This window comes from Hyperolius riggenbachi, chromosome 7, assembly GCF_040937935.1.
Source record: "Hyperolius riggenbachi isolate aHypRig1 chromosome 7, aHypRig1.pri, whole genome shotgun sequence".
In the NCBI taxonomy this organism is placed as follows: domain Eukaryota; kingdom Metazoa; phylum Chordata; class Amphibia; order Anura; family Hyperoliidae; genus Hyperolius; species Hyperolius riggenbachi.
In genome coordinates, this window is record NC_090652.1 from 236386177 (window position 1) to 236404424 (window position 18248).

At 43.9% G+C, this 18248-nt stretch overlaps 1 protein-coding gene across 7 annotated transcripts in view; it reads left to right on the forward strand.

Moving 5' to 3' along the window:
- The window catches only part of NCKAP1 (NCK associated protein 1), a 204527-nt gene that overhangs the window by 52142 nt on the left and 134137 nt on the right, over window positions 1–18248 (forward strand). For 4 of the 7 annotated variants that reach the window (XM_068245407.1, XM_068245405.1, XM_068245404.1 and 1 more), the window contains exons 2-3: window positions 11510–11527; window positions 13888–13998. In XM_068245407.1, the coding sequence (XP_068101508.1) occupies window positions 11510–11527; window positions 13888–13998 (129 nt within the window). The remainder of the gene's footprint in view (window positions 1–11509; window positions 11528–13887; window positions 13999–18248) is intronic. The other 3 variants (XM_068245408.1, XM_068245410.1, XM_068245411.1) reach the window with 1 other exon arrangement.

Here is an 18248-nt window from a genome sequence, read left to right on the forward strand (position 1 = left end):
AGAGGATATATTTCCTTTTTACAATGCAAATTGCCTGGCTGTCCTGCTGATTCTCTGCCTCAAATACGTTTACACCTAGATCCACAAGCTTGCAGATCAGAGGTTTCTGACTAATTTAGCCCCATGCCTATTTCAGGTGTGGGATCCAGATACTACTGCAGAGAGATCAGCAGGGTGCCAGGCAAACTGGTATTGGTTAAAAGGAAATAAATATGGCAGCCTTCATACAGGGCTATGGAGTCGGTACAAAAATCATCCGACACCTCAGTTTTTGAAACCAGACTCAAGGTACCCAAAATTGCTCCGACTCCTCGACTTCGACTCCTTAGTAATTTTTGCAAAGGCTATGGATTTGGTTCAAAAACTAAAGTTAGCCATACACTGTACAGAGTTTTAAATCCATCTTTATACTGAATTTAACATAAATAGTTTAAAGAGAGTCTTAAGAGAGAATAAATCTCGCTTCAGAGCTCATAGTTAGCAGGGGCATGTGTGCCCCTGCTAAAACGCCGCCATCCCACGGCTTAACGGGGGTCCCTTACCCCCCAAATCCCCCCCCCCCCCCGTGCAGCGGGGGATTTCTTCTGCATTGAGGCAGGGCTAACAGCCGCAGCCCTGCCTCACGCGCGTCTATCAGACGCGTACCTCCTCCTCTCCCCGCCCCTCTCGGTCTTCCTTCACTGAGAGGGGCGGGGGAGAGGCGGCGATGCGCCGCTCATAGACTCGACTGGAGGCAGGGCTGCGGCCGTTAGCCCTGCCTCCAGGAGGAGCAAAATCCACGAGCAAGTTGGTCAGGGATTTTGCAAGGGGGGATTTGGGGGTGAAGGGACCCCCGTTTAGCCACGGGATATCGGCTGTTTAGCAGGGGCACACATGCCCCTGCTAACTATGAGCTCTGAACCAAGATTTATTCTCGCTTCAGAGTCTCTTTAAGGCTGCTTTCACAGTGGGACGTTACAGGCGCACGTTAGAGCAGCCTGTAACGCAGCCCAACTCACAGTAATGAAAAACAATGGGTTGTTCACAGTGCCCAAGTTGCGTTACAGTAACGCTGGACGTTCAAAGAAAGTGCAGCATGCTGTGCGTTATTTGTGGTTTTAGCTGCGTTAGACTGTTTGCACATGCTCAGTAAGGGGAGAGTCCGCTATTGTTCCTAGCAGGGCTGTGGAGTTGTGGAGTCGGGCAATTTTGGGTGCCTGGAGTCGGAGTCGGGAAAAAATGCACCGACTCCGACTCCTAATGAATTTGTAACTGTAATTAAAATAGAAAATATGATAAAATGTTCTATTTCTCAGATAATAGTCATTAAAAATAATGTATATATACAGTAATAGCTGTGCTTAGTCCACAAAAAGGAAATAAACCAATCAAAATGAGTTACTTGTGCTGCTTCAATAAAGCAGTCCCCGTATTTTTAAGGTCAGATATACATATCCGATTGTGACTGTATATATGATGTGTACACAGGAATCTCTTATATATACTAAATAACATCTATGCTGTAAGAATAAAGCCTGATGTGTAGCTGTGTCACTAATAGAGATAGTCAATGAGATGGAAATAATTCTGCACTGATGCTGATTTATGCAAATGTATGCACTCCCTTTGCTGATGAAATCAAATAATTTGATATGTTGTTAAAATTTGGTTTGGTGACTACAAATTAAAGGGTACCTGAGACGGATGAAAAGTATAGTTTTATACATACCTGGGGCTTCCTCCAGCCCCCTTCAGGCTAATCAGTCCCTCGCTGTCCTCCACCACCCGGATCTTCTGCTATGAGTCCTGGTAATTCAGCCAGTCAGCGCTGTCTGGCCGCATGCCGCTCCCACAGCCAGGAACATTCTGCACCTGCGCAATAGTGCTGCACAGGTGTAGTATGCTCCTGGCGGCGGAGTGTGTGCATGTGCACTACGCCCGACTGGCTCAAGTACCTGGACTCATAGCAGAAGATCCAGGTGGTGGAGGAGGACAACGAGGGACTGATTATCCTGAAGGCGGCTGGAGGAAGCCCCAGGTATGTATAAAACTTTAATTTCATCTGTCTCAGGTTTACTTTGTTACATAGTAGTACTATACTCTACATATGCACTCCCCACAGAGCTGCAGGGAATCCACTGAGAATGCTGTGCACATTGAACACAGAGGTGTTGTCTGTCACCCATAAACCTTGTTCAGATTGTGCATGAAGAATGTGTAATAGAGGAAGAATCTCCTCATTCCCCTGCAGAGTACCTGCACATCATTCTTACATGTACCCACACTTACATTGCCTAGGGCCTGATAGATGTTCTTTGTTCCGGTTTGTACCTTTTACAAGTACTCTTACCAAGGACTAGTTTTAGTCTAAAGGGAATAAATATAGTAGTCTACATATCCTTCTCACTTCAGTTGTCTTGTAAAATTCCTAAGCGTTGGCAGTTAAGAGACGAATTTCATGTTACATACTTTTAATTAACAAAATTGTAATATGCAAATTAGAGGAGTCGGAGTCGAGGAGTCGGAGTCAGTGGAATCCTAAACTGAGGAGTCGGAGTCGGTGGATTTTTGGACCGACTCCACAGCCCTGGTTCCTAGCCACATGGCTAATTAATATTCACTGCCCTGTAGTGTTGTCCAGATCATGAACGATTCGGATCTTTGATCTGGATCTTTTTTGTGAGTCGAATCATCCGGATCATCACAATGAAGGATTCGGTTCACAGTGGCTGGATAGTGTACTGGTTAAGGGCTCTGCTTTTGACATGGGAGACCAGGGTTCGAATCCTAGCTAGGCCAAGTACCTATTCAGTAAGGAGTTCAAGGCAAGACTCCCTAACACTGCAGGGTGGCCTCTTGAGCGCGTCCCAGTGGCTGCAGCTCTTGAGCGCTTTGAGTCCGACAGGAGAAAAGCGCTATACAAATGTTCAGATTATTATTATTATTATTATTATTATTATTATTAAACAAGAACTGCAGCTTCTGTGCACAAGCACAATCTTCCTGCTGCATCTCTCTCTTCTCCATTAGCACCCTCAATGTGCCCTCATTCTCCTGCACCTCTCACTCTGCTGCACCCCTGCTTCCTGCTTCGCTAGTAAAATGATTCAAAGATTCGGTTCAAAGATCCAGATCTTTTCAATGATCCGATTCAAATCATCCGAATCATTGAAAAAATCCGGACTTCCCAGGATAGCACCAAGAGCCTCATAACGCGGCTCAATCTGACGTCCAACTTCAACACCAGCATGCGTTGCGTTAGGGGCACGTTATGCGACCTTTACGTCCCCTAAAACGCAACGTCTTGGTGTGAAAGAGGCCTAAAGTGAACCTGTGGCTGCTTGGACCCTTGCTGGTTCTTCAGGCCGCTCCTGTCCCCCTGGACGGCCCGGTACTGTGTCCAAGTCACGCTACCTCACAAATGTGCAGCCCGCTTGTATGCGCTCCCCCGTCCTGGGGAGACAACGGGGGACGGAGCGGACACAAGGGGGCTGGAGGAAGCCCCAGGTGAGTATAAAACTTCAGACCGCGTTCGTCTCAGGTGCACTTTAAAGCCATGGTCCAGAGCAGCGGGATATAGATGGCCACATCGTTTTGTATTGGATAAATCAGCACAACGCTAGTGGGGGCAGTATTTGATTTTTGAACAGGTTCCATCTAAAATGTATAAATTGGTTTCAGATGGTGAAACAATCTGTGGTCAGGAGAGGATCATTTCCTTATGTGCTAGTTGTTAGCTCCTTTTTGTGAAATGGAAAATACTATTTTGGTCATTTTAGTACATATCTGCTGTGTTTACCTTATGCAGAGGAGGGGGGATGACTTTTAGGTGCTGTGGTAGGAAAAACTGGCATACTGTCCATACACTTAGAGCCTGAGAGAACGGAATTCTATTAGGGAAGGTCAGGGAGATGCAAATCATTTAAAGGTGATGCAGGACCAATCTAAAGCTGTAGAGGTGGTAATCACTTGAGCAGTTTTGATGCTGCATACATTTGCATCTCATTGACATCCCTATATGCTATACCATGTGGGCTTACCCAGCTCTGCAACACTATGGGCTCCTCCATGAAATACATGGGGATCTTTATTAGGATCATTAGACAGGTGTCTGGTCAATCTCCTGTTGGTACTCACAGCCTGCCTTATGTGCCTGTCATACACAGTATTCTATTGTGAGCTGCAGAATTTCGAGTATGTTTGGTCATTCAGGTAGGTGCTTGGAGCCTGAACTGGATGGAGTTCTTCCCCCTTTCACAAACTCCCACCCATTTCCCCTTCACTGCTAGTCCTGCTTGCGTTTCTCTGCATTGGATGTGCTTTGCGTGCCACAATGGGAGAAAGCCAGTATATACTGAATATAAAAGGAGCAGTTAACATTTATCTCAGTGTATGACCAACATCCAAACAAGTGTAGTTTTTTTATTTTATTTTTTTTATTTTTTGCGGGGGTCAAGTGACTTCACCGCATATACTTGAACTCGGGAAAGTCCCAGGATGAAAGCTCCTTGTGTTGCACTACATTTCTCCTTTAATAATTCACCCCTGTTATGTATTTTTTATGTCCGCACTGTGGTTTCTATCACTGGAGTCTACAGGTAAACTGTATCTCGATCCAGATCAGAAACCTGAAAGCCTCTCTTGCTGAAAACAGTTCTTGTCTTTATTGATGTACAGTTTCTGTTCTGTAAACCAAAAATTATGGCCATGTCCGGTTGGCTTCCTCGCTACATGTTGCTTGCTAGCAAGGAAAGCCCTTATGCCAAAGCCCTGCATGTTCAGATAATGGCTGTGGATAGGCTTTTCAATAATTTAAAGGCATGTTCATATTCTTAAAGGGCATCTGAGACCAAAAAAAGTGTAATGGAGCACATACTTTTTTCTGTAATGACCCTTCTGCAGAGAATCACCAGGAGTGCAGACAGTACCATCTGCGTGACTATGGGGAGGCTACTGCGCATGCCTGAGGGTCATTACTTCCGTTTCTAAGGTCTTCACTGGCACTAGTAAGGGCCTACTAACTGTGCTTAAATCTGACGGGGTTCGAGATCACATCCTCACACGAGATCAGTCTCAGATATCCTTAAAGGGAACCTAAACGGGGAAGGATATGGATTTTTCCTTTTAAATAATACCAGTTGCTTCACTCTACTGTTAATCCTGTGTCTCTAAGGGCCCAGTCACACTTGAAGGCACAAAACGCCGGCGCTTACTGAACTGTTACTGAACACTGCAGCGATTTTTCTGCGATTGCGTTTAGCACTGAAACTCGATCGCCAGGAAATCGCCTGAAAATGGTGCAGGCGACGCATTCGCGTTTCGCGGCAAAACGCTCTAGTTTGAATGGGCCCTTATACTTTTGGCCACAGCCCCTGGACAAGCATGCAGGTCAGGTTCTCTGACTGAAGTCAGACTGGATTAGCTGCATGCTTGTTTCAGGTGTGCGATTTCAATTACTACTGCAGCCAAAGAGATCAGCAGGACTGACAAGCAACTGTTATTATTTAAAAGGAAACATCCATATCCCTCTCAGTTTAGGTTTCCTTTAAATGGCAGGCAGAACTCCGAATTATAGCAGGATGGAGAATGGTGTGAAAACTTTTCTCCTAAGTACTCTTTAACACTAAGGCCCTGTTTACAGTATGCACACTACTTTTGCACAGAAATACATTCGTGCTGAACAGGGCTGTGGAGTCGGGACAAAAATCATCAAATAATAAAAACAAGTGTGGCAATTTTCAGAAATGAAACATGCAGTCAGCTGTTAGTGAAGTACGAGTTATAACCCCAGACCTCACTTATGCTGCGTACACACTCTAGATAAAACTCAGTCGAAGCAATAAGCCTGACAGATCGACTGTACAGTCTCAGCTCTGCAGCAGGGAATGAGTCCTGATCCCTCCTGTGCAACATGCGTCGTAAATGTGTATGGGTATTTAAAGGGACACTTTAGTCATCAGGGTTTTCAAATGAAAATAAGTGCTACTTACCCGGGGCTTCTTCCAGCCCCAAGCTCCCAGCCTGTCCCTCGCTGCAGCTCTGCGGTGAGCCATTCGCCGCCTCTCCCTCCCTGTGTCACTGGATAGTGTAATGGTTAAGGGCTCTGTCTGACACAGGAGACCAGGGTTAGAATCTCAGCTCTGCCTGTTCAGTAAGCCAGCACCTATTCAGTAGGAGACCTTAGGCAAGTCTCCCTAACACTACTACTGCCTATAGAGCGCGTCCTAGTGGCTGCAGCTCTGGCGCTTTGAGTCCGCCAGGAGAAAAGCGCGATATAAATGTTCTGTGTCTGTCCGTCCCTCCCGGTCCCCAGCGATGACTTCAGGCCGACCTGGAGGTCGGCCTGTACTGCGGCGCTGTGAATCAGTCATGTGGTCGGCCTGACGTCATCGCGGGGACCGGGAGGGAGAGGCGGCGAACAGCTTGCTGCAGCAAGGAACAGGCTGGGAGCTTGGGGCTTGAAGAAGCCCCGGGTAAAGAGCACTTATTTTCATTTGAAACCCCTGATGACTCCTTTTAAGCCAGGAATAAAAAAATAATTTATATTTCCTGGGGCTTCTACCAGCCTGCTCTAGCTGTCCTGTACCCTTGCAGTCACTCACGGAGCCTCCGGTCCCCAGCCGCCAGCTAGTTTCGTTTTTGCCGACAGGCCTGGCCACATGTCGCATTCCTGTCCGCAATACTATCCTGCGCCTGTGCTATCCCGCGCCAGCCAGTATTGAGGATGGGAACATTAAGAAGGATACACGTGGCCAGGCGCAGAAAGCCTGCCGACTCACTGTCGGGCCCTGTCAGTGAAAACAAAACTAGCTGGCGACGGGGGACCGGAGGCTCCGTGAGTGACTGCAAGGACACGGGACGGCTGCAGGGGGCTAGTAGAAGCACCAGGCAAGTAAAACTGAGTTTTTATTCCTGGCTTAAAGGAGTTATCAGGCAAAAAATAAAACAACTTATCCAGGGCTTCCTCCAGCCCCAAGCTCCCAGCTCCAGGTCGGCCTGTACTGCGCCTGCACGAGTGACGCTGTCAGTGAAGTCAGACCGATTTCCAGGTCCACCTGCGAAGTCCGCTCCGGTCCACGTGGTGGTTAATGTCAGAGCAGCTCACGCAGGCGCAGTACCTGGAGGTCGGCCTGACTCCATCGCCGGGGACCGGGACGGAGCTGTGGCGAATGGCTGCGGGGAGAGCTGCAGCGAGGGACCTGCTGGGAGCTTGGGGCTGGGGGAAGCCCCGGGTAAGTAGCACTTGTTTTTATTATATTTTGCCTGATAACTTTTAAGTGTCCCTTTAAGCAGAGCCAAATTCTCGATGGCTGTGTAAAAGTGCCCATTAACGGTACCATTTTTTACCAAATGCGATTTCATTGGTTGTAAGTAATCTGAAGGCAATTATCGATTGTTCATATTTACTGAATGATTCGATCATAAATTCCAACTTTTGAATCGATGTGATCCTATTTAGCAATCGATCAAAGAATCGTTCATTATTGATTGCCTTCATAAACAGTGAGTTTACTATATAATGCGATCGTAAAAATTGCATCAAAAGATCGCATTTCGTGTAAAAATTGTGCTTTTAATGGGCACTTTAAGATCCCTCGTTCCTGTGGAATGAATCTGTTACTGCAATAACCCTGTGAAGCAGTTCAGGTGCAAAGGGATTCAATATTTTTTCTTTCCTCTTTGTACAAATTTGAGCAGAGTAGACAAAGTGATTATGGGTATGTTTTACACTAAGGGCCCGTTTCCACTAGGAGTGGTGCGATGCGGCTACATAGCCGCATCGCACCGCAAGTGTCCTGAAACACATGCACGGCAATGGAAGAGTTTCCACTGCGTGCATGTTGTGCGGAGTGGTGCAGATTCTCGCACAGCCGCATCGGCCCGCAGCCGCGTTCCATCTTCTCAATTGACTTCCGCATTGGGAGATGCAGAAGTGATGTGGCCGGCGGCGGAAATGGTGATGTGGCTAGGTGGTCGCATTTGCATCACTAAAAAGTGGAAACGGGCCCTAAGCCATATACTGTTGCTATGGCTTCCAGTAAACCTCCTTTACTGGTTTTGGGGCTGTGGAAGTTAGGATTTACGCCTCATCTGTGGCTCTCTAGCTCTTCTGTCGCGTATATTCTACGCCGTGGCTTCCTGTAGTCCCAAACCAATCGCTTTTTGCCGTGACTGCAGACACGGCTTTCCTCCTATCTGTGATCACTGAATGGCCACATGAAAAAAAGACTCTGGTCCTTAACCACCCTGGCGTTCTGATTAAATCGCCAGGGTGGCTGCGGGAGGGTTTTTTTTAAATAAAAAAAAAAACTATTTCATGCAGCCAACTGAAAGTTGGCTGCATGAAAGCCCACTAGAGGGCGCTCCGGAGGCGATCTTCCGATCGCCTCCGGCGCCCAGAATAAACAAGGAAGGCCGCAATGAGCGGCCTTCCTTGTTTTGCTTATATCGTCGCCATAGCGACGAGCGGAGTGACGTCATCGACGTCAGCCGACGTCGTGACGTCAGCCGCCTCCGATCCAGCCCTTAGCGCTGGCCGGAACTTTTTGTTCCGGCTACGCTGGGCTCAGGCGGCTGGGGGGACCCTCTTTCGCCGCTGCTCGCGGCGAATCGCCGCAGAGCGGCGGCGATCAGGCAGCACACGCGGCTGGCAAAGTGCCGGCTGCGTGTGCTGCTTTTTATTTCATTAAAATCGGCCCAGCAGGGCCTGAGCGGCAGCCGCTGGCGGTGTTGGACGAGCTGAGCTCGTCCAGACCGCTCAGCTGGTTAAGGGGCTAAAGCCTTGCTGTCCTTAATGAGTTAAAAAGTCATAGGAGTTGCAGACTGCAGTCTACTCATTCCCTGCCCTGATCACAGGATCAATGAGAACAGAAAATGAAAGGAAATCTCAGTGAAACACAAGTCAGTAAACCTGTCATGCATGGTCTAATCCAGTGTTTTGCAGCTTTATTATAGCATACTTTATTGTAGTATAAACTGATAGGTGACACAGTACAGTACTGTATTGCTTTAGCTTAATCATGTATTGCCCCCCCCCATTAATGACTGCATTGGCTAAATACCCCCTAATAATTACATCTCGCGTACCACTCTCGATACTTATGTTTGATATAAGTACCTCGTAATTGTGTATAAATGCTTTGCTAACATTCCTTGATGGATGATGATGATAAATACTTGTTTCAGGTTTATGTATGATCAAATAACAAAGCTTGGGCTGCACTCCTGGGTATATTTTGTCTAAGTGATCAGTGTTGCATTTGTACAAAAATAAATTAACACTTATAGGACCACTATCGTGAAAAAATGTGAACTTTCCGGTTCCGGTGTTCTTCCTGTGTAGAAAGTGCTGTCTCACTAAATATGAGACAGCAATTGCTACACAGGAAGGGTGGGGCACAGACACAGCAGGGAGGCAGTTGGCAAGTGTAGGATTGATGCTGCACAATCCATACTCACCTGCCCATGCACATACACTGCCTCACTCGCATATAAGCCAAAGGGTTAACTTTTCAGCACTCTTTTTTTTTTTTTTTTTTTTGTACTGAAAAATTCACCTTATAGAGACACTGAAGCGAAAAAAAAACTATATTATGATTTGTATGTGTAGTACAGCTAAGAAATAAAACATTAAGATCAGATACATCAGTCTAATTGTTTCCAGTACAGGAAGAGTTAAACTCCAGTTGTTATCTCTATACAAAAAAGCCATTATCTCTAAGGGCTCATTTCCACTATTGCGAATTCGCATGCGTTTTTCGCATGCAAATTCGCATAGCAATACAAGTCAATAGGACTGTTTCCACTTGTCAGGATTCCTTTGCGTTTTTCTGTGCAGAAATAATTCGCATGGCAGAGCCATCAGAATTCGCATACCGCTATGCGAATCGCATACAATGTATTTAATAGGAAATTCGCATGAGGTTTGGGTATGCGAATTTTCATGCGAAATTTCAGGCGAATTCGCATAGAAACAATGGAAAAGCACACCAGCACTGCCATGGTTAAATTCACATACATCGTCATCCATGCGAATTCGCATGAAAATTCGCATTGACCCGCATGCGAATTTCGCATCCGCATGCGAATTTGTACCGCGGCGATTCGCACCGCACAAGTGGAAATGCAGCCTGAGGGCTCGTTTACACTATTGCGGTGCAGAATCGCCTGGATTCCACCGCTGTTGAAATTCCATGAATTAGCATGCGGATGCGAATTTTTGCGCGTTTTTTGCCGCGAATTCGCATAGGTGAGGGTATATGCGAAATTAACCATGTCACTGCCTGTTTGAATTACATTGGTACCTATGCGAATTCGCATGTGAATTCGCATGAAAATTCGCATACCATAGCCGCATGCGAATTTCCTATTAAATACATTAGCGGCGATTCGCATGCATTCCACTCGCAGGCGAATTCGTTGGCTCTTTTGTGCGTTTTTTTACCGCTGAAAAAAACGCACCTCAACAACGCTACAGTGGAAACAGGCCCATCCACTTGCATTACATGTGCGAATCTGCATGCGTTGGACGCATGCAGATTCGCGATAGTGGAAACGAGCCCTTAGACTTTCAGAGTCATGGAGAGGGCTGTTTTCTGACTCTTATTATCTCAACTGTTAGTTAACTATTTACTTTTCCTCTGGCAGAGGAGAAGTCATTAGTTCACAGACTGCTCTGAAAGAATCATTTTGAATGCTGAGTGTAATCTGCACATATTAGAGAATGATGCAATGTTAGAAAAAACACTATATACCTGAAAATAAAAATATGACAATATTTTCTTTGCTGCTAATCTTCTAGTAATTATTCATAGTACACAACCAATTCATTATACCATATATTTTTTTTCCGCTTCAGTGTCTCTTTATACGCAAGTATATACGTTATATGATTCCTGAAATTCTTATTTAGGATTGGGTCTAAAGATAAGTTACCTTGCCAATTTTTTTTTCATTTCAGATTCATTTCTTTAAAGCGTATCTGGACTGAAAAAAATGTCTGTCCTGCAGATGTATTTAGGTTCACAACACATGCACCATTCAATTGTATTTTTTTTTCAATTTGTTTTTTATTTTAGCAAGAGAAATATATAAACCATTACATAGCAAAAAGCATCAGATGAGCCGTCAGAATGAAACGGATACATATCTAATGCAATCGAACAGAGTTATCTGAAACACACATACCGATAGATAGATAGATAGATAGATAGATAGATAGATAGATAGATAGATAGATAGATAGATAGATAGATAGATAGATAGATAGATATTTTATGTAGTGTTAAGATTATAAATCGCACAATAATATGATCACCAGTGCTAAACATAGGAAAGGAAATGTAGGACTGCTATTAAATATGAGTATTCAATTGTATTTTATATGTTTCATGTATAGAAAGCCTTTTACATGTTTGGGGTTAGAGTGCCTTTAAGAACCTCTGTCTTTCTGTTGTGCAAAACTTGTATGTTATGTGCTGCACAATGTCTCTATGTAATTTTCTCTCTCTCTATTTGAATGCTTTCCCAGCAAGGACAAGTTTGGAAGGTTTGCATTGCTTTTTACCTTCCCTTTTGCCCACTCTAAATCCAGACTCATACACCATGACTTCTCTTTCTGTAATCTACAGCACACCCATAAAGATCTCTATGTAGTAATTAGTGGCCTCCCTGATGACACTGTGAATGTGGCCACCACGCATGCAGGCTTAGTTGTGCATGTATGACTGTTTATTTTTGTGTTCTGTCTATAAGTTTATATTTCTCACTTCTAGGTGTCTTTGTTCTACGCACTTATCCTTTGAAAGTTTTTTTGTGTTTTGTTTTGTTTTTATTGGAGCTGTGACATTTTACTTTAATGCACAATGGGCTGTAAATGGACTTTATATGTCACATGCCATTGCGGTCCATGTCCACACATTTTTTTTTTTCTTTATCCTCCCCATTTGATAATAAAATTACCAGTGCTTTGGGGTTTTTCTTTTTTTTTATACTTCTGTAATGCAACCTCGTGCTTCTTGAATTGGGTATTTCAGTTTAACATTTTAAATAGGCTTGTTCACTTTTAACAATTATTATAGTAATAAATCCACCTCCTATACATTTAAATAACCTGTATATCCCCCTCTGCAAGTCTCTGAAGTATAATTTTTGGCCTTTGCTTTTTCACTTGGCTGCTGGGCAGTATGTCAAGTATAAAACACCAGACATTACATACCCACAGATAATAATCCACCTTAGGTCTCGTTCACACTATAAGCGATGCCATGAGTATTTCGGCAGCGCTAATGGTGTGCGATCAGCAAGATCAGAAGTGCATAGACAGCACAGTATGAACTATGATGTTCATACAATGTGCGCTGCACAGCAGTGCAATGTGCTATCACACTGCTGCATGCATTTTTGGCAAAGCGCATCGCTGATCCCATTCATTGTAATGAATGGGACCAAGAGAGCAATGCACGGCAATGCAGATGATGTGCGATCGGGTGCGCTTGCGTCCTGAACGCACGGCCATACGCGTTGCCTGATGTGAACTAGACCTTACTGGAAATTGGTGTCTACTTTTGCATCCAAACATTTTAGCATAGGAACAAATACAGAAGCCCACAGCACACCAGTAGAGATAAAATCCAGAATTCTTGATTGGTACATCCAAAATACGGTCTGCAACTGACGTGTTTCAGACACACATTTCCTTAGTCATAGAGCTATGACTGAGGACCTTTTTGTCTGAAACCCGTCAGTTGCCAGACTGTCTTTTGGATGTACCAATCAAGAATTCAGGATTTTAACTCTATATGGTGTGCTGTGGGCTTCTGTATTCCTGTGGAGGGATCGTCAGGCACCACCAGCTTGTGAGGTGGTATGAAGCGGTCTAGTTGCTTGTCTTACATTTTCAGCTTACACCTAAACAAAAGCTAAGCTCAGGACAGGGAAGGGAGTCCATTATCTATCCCAAATAAAAAAATGGTTGTTTATATATAACTGGTCATAGCGCTCAGCAATACATTCTTGACAGCTGTTCTGCTGACAGCTATCTTTTTTTGCGTCCTGTTTAGCCTCTGTGAGTTGCCCCTAAGTTTTTAACATCAATCTTATGCTGGGGATACACGACTCGATTCTGAGCTGGTAAGATGGCTTGATAATTTCCGGCATGTCCGAGCACCGCTCGATGGTTTTGCCGCTGGATTTGTCATGGAATTGAAAAAAAATAAAAACGAGCAAGAGATGAGAGTCGAGCGGGCAAAACGATTGGGCGCAGAATCGAGCACCAGAATCGACACTTGTATTCCCAGCATTACCCATTCAGTACCACCAAAAGTTTTTTTACATCCTGAACTTCTATTGCACTGTTAGAGGTCCTTCCAAAGATGACTGATGAGTATAATGAAGATGAGATCCCCTATGCAACTTTGGGGTGTCAACAGGTGTAAACACATTTTCCAAGTTTTATTATAAAAAAAAAAAAATCTCTTATTTTTTTGTGTGTACTGTACATAAAAACTCAGCTGTTTTTATTACAGTATCTTGAACACTCAGCATCTTTATTAATTTTAAGTTTTTAATGCATTCAAACCAAAGCAAATTGTTTTACTTTCTTTCTCTGGTCACTCACGGAATGTTTTTGTTTTTCTTGCTGCGGACACCTCTACCTCAACTTTTGTGTTTTTTGTATTTATTTGTTGTCTTTAGGATTTAACTTTATTCTTACCATGCTGCTTTAAACATCTCCATATGTATTTTTTCTTCTCTGTAGGAAAACCTCACTTCTCTCCGCTCCATTCTAGATTCTAGCTCTGATCCTCGCACTCTCTCTATTTATTTTTACCTCATTTCACTATGGAACAAATAATTTATTTTGCATAAATGAAATGCTCTTACATGTTTCTAATTCATTTTTGATAGGCATGTGGGGACCCAAAAGCCAAACCTTCTTACCTGATCGACAAAAACTTGGAATCCGCTGTCAAGTTTATTGTCCGGAAATTTCCAGCGGTCGAGACCCGGAACAACAATGTAAGTAAACGTATTATGTCTAAAGAGGAAGTTTATGCAGATCTTAGTTTCTCTGCATACCAGTTTCCAAAAGGCTAAACCTACATAATTGTGCTGCCTGAGATGCCATTTAGATTAGTTTCATAGATGGATGTTAAAGGATACCTGAGATGACATGTGACATGAGATAGACATGGGTATGTGCCTAGCACACAAATGACCTATATGCTGTTCCTTTTTTTCTTTCTCTGCCTGAAAGCGTTAAATATCAGGTATGTAAGTGGCTGACTCGGACAGGAAGTGACTACAATGTGACCCTCACTGATGATAAACTCCAACTATAAAACACTTTACTAGCAGAAAATGGCTCCTGAGAGCAGGAAATAGATAAAAGGGGCCAATAGTTAATAGATTTAGCTCTGGCATACTTCAATGTATACTTCTGGCATACTTCAAAAGTGTCTTAACCTACCCAGCGTTCAATTTCCCCAGGATTTCTGTGCAAACAGTGATAAAATTTATTTTTAAAACTTTTTTTTTCCTGTAACTTGCCAAAATGTGTCAAGCAAGGGTCTAGTATACAGTGCAGGAGAGTATTGATGTGTATGCATGTTTATACTGTTCACAGCATGTTTTTTTGAACGGACATTTCTGTCCATACCGCTAGGGAGGTTAAAACTTAAAACTAGATTTAAACATAAAATAAAACCGTGGAATATCTTAAGTCATTTTTAGGAGAAGGAAGATAAATACAATCGTTTATATTATTAGTTTTTTGGCTCGGGTGTCCTCTAAGCCAGGGGTCCCCAACCTTTTTTGGCCCGGGGACCGCTATCTGACCAAAATTTGGAGGGAAAGGTTGGTGTCCGGATGTCGTGCGCAGCCGGTTACGGGGGGGGGGGTGCTGCGGCATTGCAAGCATACTTGCCCCAGTATAGGGAGTGTAGTTACCCCAGTATAGCTAGTATAGTGCCCCAGTATAGGTAGTATAGTGCCCCAGCATACGCTCCCAACCGCCTAGGGCGCCGCTGCTGTTATCTTAGCTGGCAGCCGCCTCCTCTCTACCTCCATGCGTATTATTGTGCTTCACAGCAGCGTGCCCAGCGGCTGCTGTGATCAGGCAGGAAGCAGGAGAGAGGTTCCCCTGGTAACGGCGATACACATCGCCGCTACAGGAAGCCGCTGCCCTGCTACCTGCCTCATCACAGCAGCTGCTGGGCACGCTGCTGTGAAGCACAATACTACGCATGGAGGCAGAGAGGAAGCGGCCGCCAGCTAAGGTAACAGCAGCGGCGGCCGTGAGGGGGAGGTGGGGCAAGAGGCTAGACCCGCGGACCACCAGTGGACCGGGGGTTGGGGACCCCTGCTCTAAGCTAATACAGGTGTTTGAAGACAAAGCTTTGATTTAATTGACATATCTGTTTTCTAATTCACACAAGCTATTGTTGCTTATCCCTCATGTGGAGAGATAGTTGCCCTACCATAAGGTATGGATCAATGGATTGCTTGTGTCCAATTTCTGCTGTTCATTTTCTGTGCATTTTCTTTAAAGTACTTTAGTATTAAACTCCTTATTAACAGAAAAAAACAGTAATTATTTAGCTTGCCTATCCTTCTGTTTTCAGTAGTCCCTGTCAGATTTAGGAGAAGCGTGGTATAACAAAAGAAAGGAAAAGAATATTGACTTGCAGCACTGTCAAATGTCAGCCAGGGCACTATCTGCATGGAGTTTGTATGTTATCCCCGTGTCTGCGTGGGTTTTCTTCCAAGCACTCCAGTTTCCACGTGATAGCAGATTTTTTTTTTTTTTTTTTAAACGGTGAAAGTTTGCTGTATCGCTTACATTCTCCAGTGCTCTCCACTGTTGCTCAGTATTGGTTAAACACCCCCATTGTTTCAGTGGAACAAGCTGGTACTTGCTGCTGCTTCTTGGTCAGTCTGTATGCATAGCTGGATTTCATGAGGAAGCACGGCACAAGTTATGCAACCAGTCCAAGCATGTGTTTGTTATTGGAGAACTAAGAAGGGCCCTCACAGCAAAGGTATTACGTGTTTCTGATGGAGGTTCTCCTGGACAATCTCTGACGTTAATTTGGGGTATAAAAGGAAGCTCTATAATTTAATGCAAGAAAGACATAACATTAAAGGACGCCTGAGAAGAGGGATAAGGAGGCTGCCATAGTTATTTCCTTTTAAACACCAGTTACCTGGCATCCTGCTGATTTCTTTGGCAGTAGTAGTGTCTGGATCACACACCTGAAACGAGCATGCAGCTAATCCAGTCATACTTCAGTCAGAGCACCTGATCTGCGTGCTTGTTCAGGATCTGTAGCTAAAGCAGGGGTCACACTGAAAATGGCAGCGTTTCCAAGGATGAATGCAGTGTCTGCTCAGTTTGGGCTGACAGCAGCAGACGGTCAGCAATAGGAAATTGCACACAAGCAAGAAAAAGCAACACTGCTGGTAATCTTTTTCCACAGCAGGAACATGCACATTACTCCCACTGTACTACGATTCTGTATTGGGAAGCGTTGTGTGTTCACAGTGCAGGTAAATGGCTGAGATTTTTGGCTAGTGTGGCCTGTACTATAGGCAGAGGATCAGCAGGGCAGCCAGGCAATTTGCATTTTTTTTAAAAAAAGTAAATAAATATGGAAGCCTCCATATCTTTTTCAGTTCAGGTGTCTTTTAAAGCAACATTAGCGACCTGCTGGTGGTCAGGCTGATCCTCTGCTTTGCCTCAGGTGACTCGGACATAAATGAAGCCAGTCAAAAACACCCTATTTGCATAACAAGCCCACTCATTGCAGTAGTGTAACGTCACAAGCTAGAAAACACTGCCCTAAAGGGGTACCTAAGCCTTGATATACATCTCACTTCAGGTGTGCTTTAATACCATTAGCTGTTCATTGGTGGCGCAATAAAATACACCCAAAACGGATATTTTATGTGACAGCTAGTCCAGACATGGCCCCAATTCATTAAGCTTATCTCCTGTCTTTGATAACATTTCTGAGCTGTTTCTAGTGTTATCACCATGGTGATAACGCATGTAACATTCACTAAACAATTTAAGGTGAGATATCTAAAGTTAACTCTTCAATCCTTAAAATAACTACAGAATTCTAAAGTTAGACAGGCTGTTAATTAACTGCATGTGAAAATAACTACCGAGCAGGTAACTTAAGGTGCCCATACATCTAGCGATTTTTTAGTACGATCGACCATTCAGTTTGATTATTTTATCGAATTGAGAAGGAATCGAGAGAGAACAGTGACAAGACAAATAACATTTATATTGCGCTTTTCTCCTGGCGGACTCAAAGCGCCAGAGCAGCAGCCACTAGGACGCGCTCTATAGGCAGTAGCAGTGTTAGGGAGACTTGCCAAAGGTTTCCTACTGAATAGGTGCTGGCTTACTAAACAGGCAGAGCCGAGTGTGTTCCAGAATTGCCGATCGATGAAGTGGCTGATCTCATGTCGAATCGACTAGCTTAGTCGATTGAACAGGATGCAAGATATCGGTCAATCGCACAGGAATCTGCTACTGTTCACATATCATTCGATATACTGAATTAATTTTTGCATTAAGAGCATGGAGACACAACATTGATCAGATCGATTAGTGAAAGTGAATCTCTTAGGAATCTCTTGTAGTGTGTGGGTCACTAGTCGATCCACTCTCGATCAACTATACTGAAGTTGATTCCCTAAAAAGTTGATCGCTTTGAATCAGAATCGCTAGATGTACGGCTACCTTAAAGGACTGAAGTGATAAGATAGCTCTCTCACTGTGAAAACTTATCTCTACATCTTAAGGCAAGATCGATGTATGGTGGTAAGTTTTCTCTTGCCAGATCTCGCTTCAATTGTCCTTTACATTTCAAAATTCAAGTGATGGCAGGTTCTCCTAGTGAGCAGAAAACAGGTCTTCCTTGTACAAAAGAAATAAGACATCACAACCTAGAAATACTGTATATAAATTGACTGATTGCAAAAATACTCGGGTAGCAGAACAGTTAAATCTATAAGCCTGATCTATACTTATAACCCACAAAAATGATCTGAATAGTATTTTTAGAACAAAATCGTATTGTTAATAACATAATGGAGACTCTTAACACTCTTAGTACGAAGTGTTCTGGGCATTGTTTGATACGCTGTAAACAGAATTATTCCATTGTGTGTGTTGTATGACCCATTTTCTTTCTACTTTGAATAAAAAGAGGACATTGAGAAAACTGAGCTGGAGCCCTTTTTAACATAGCGGT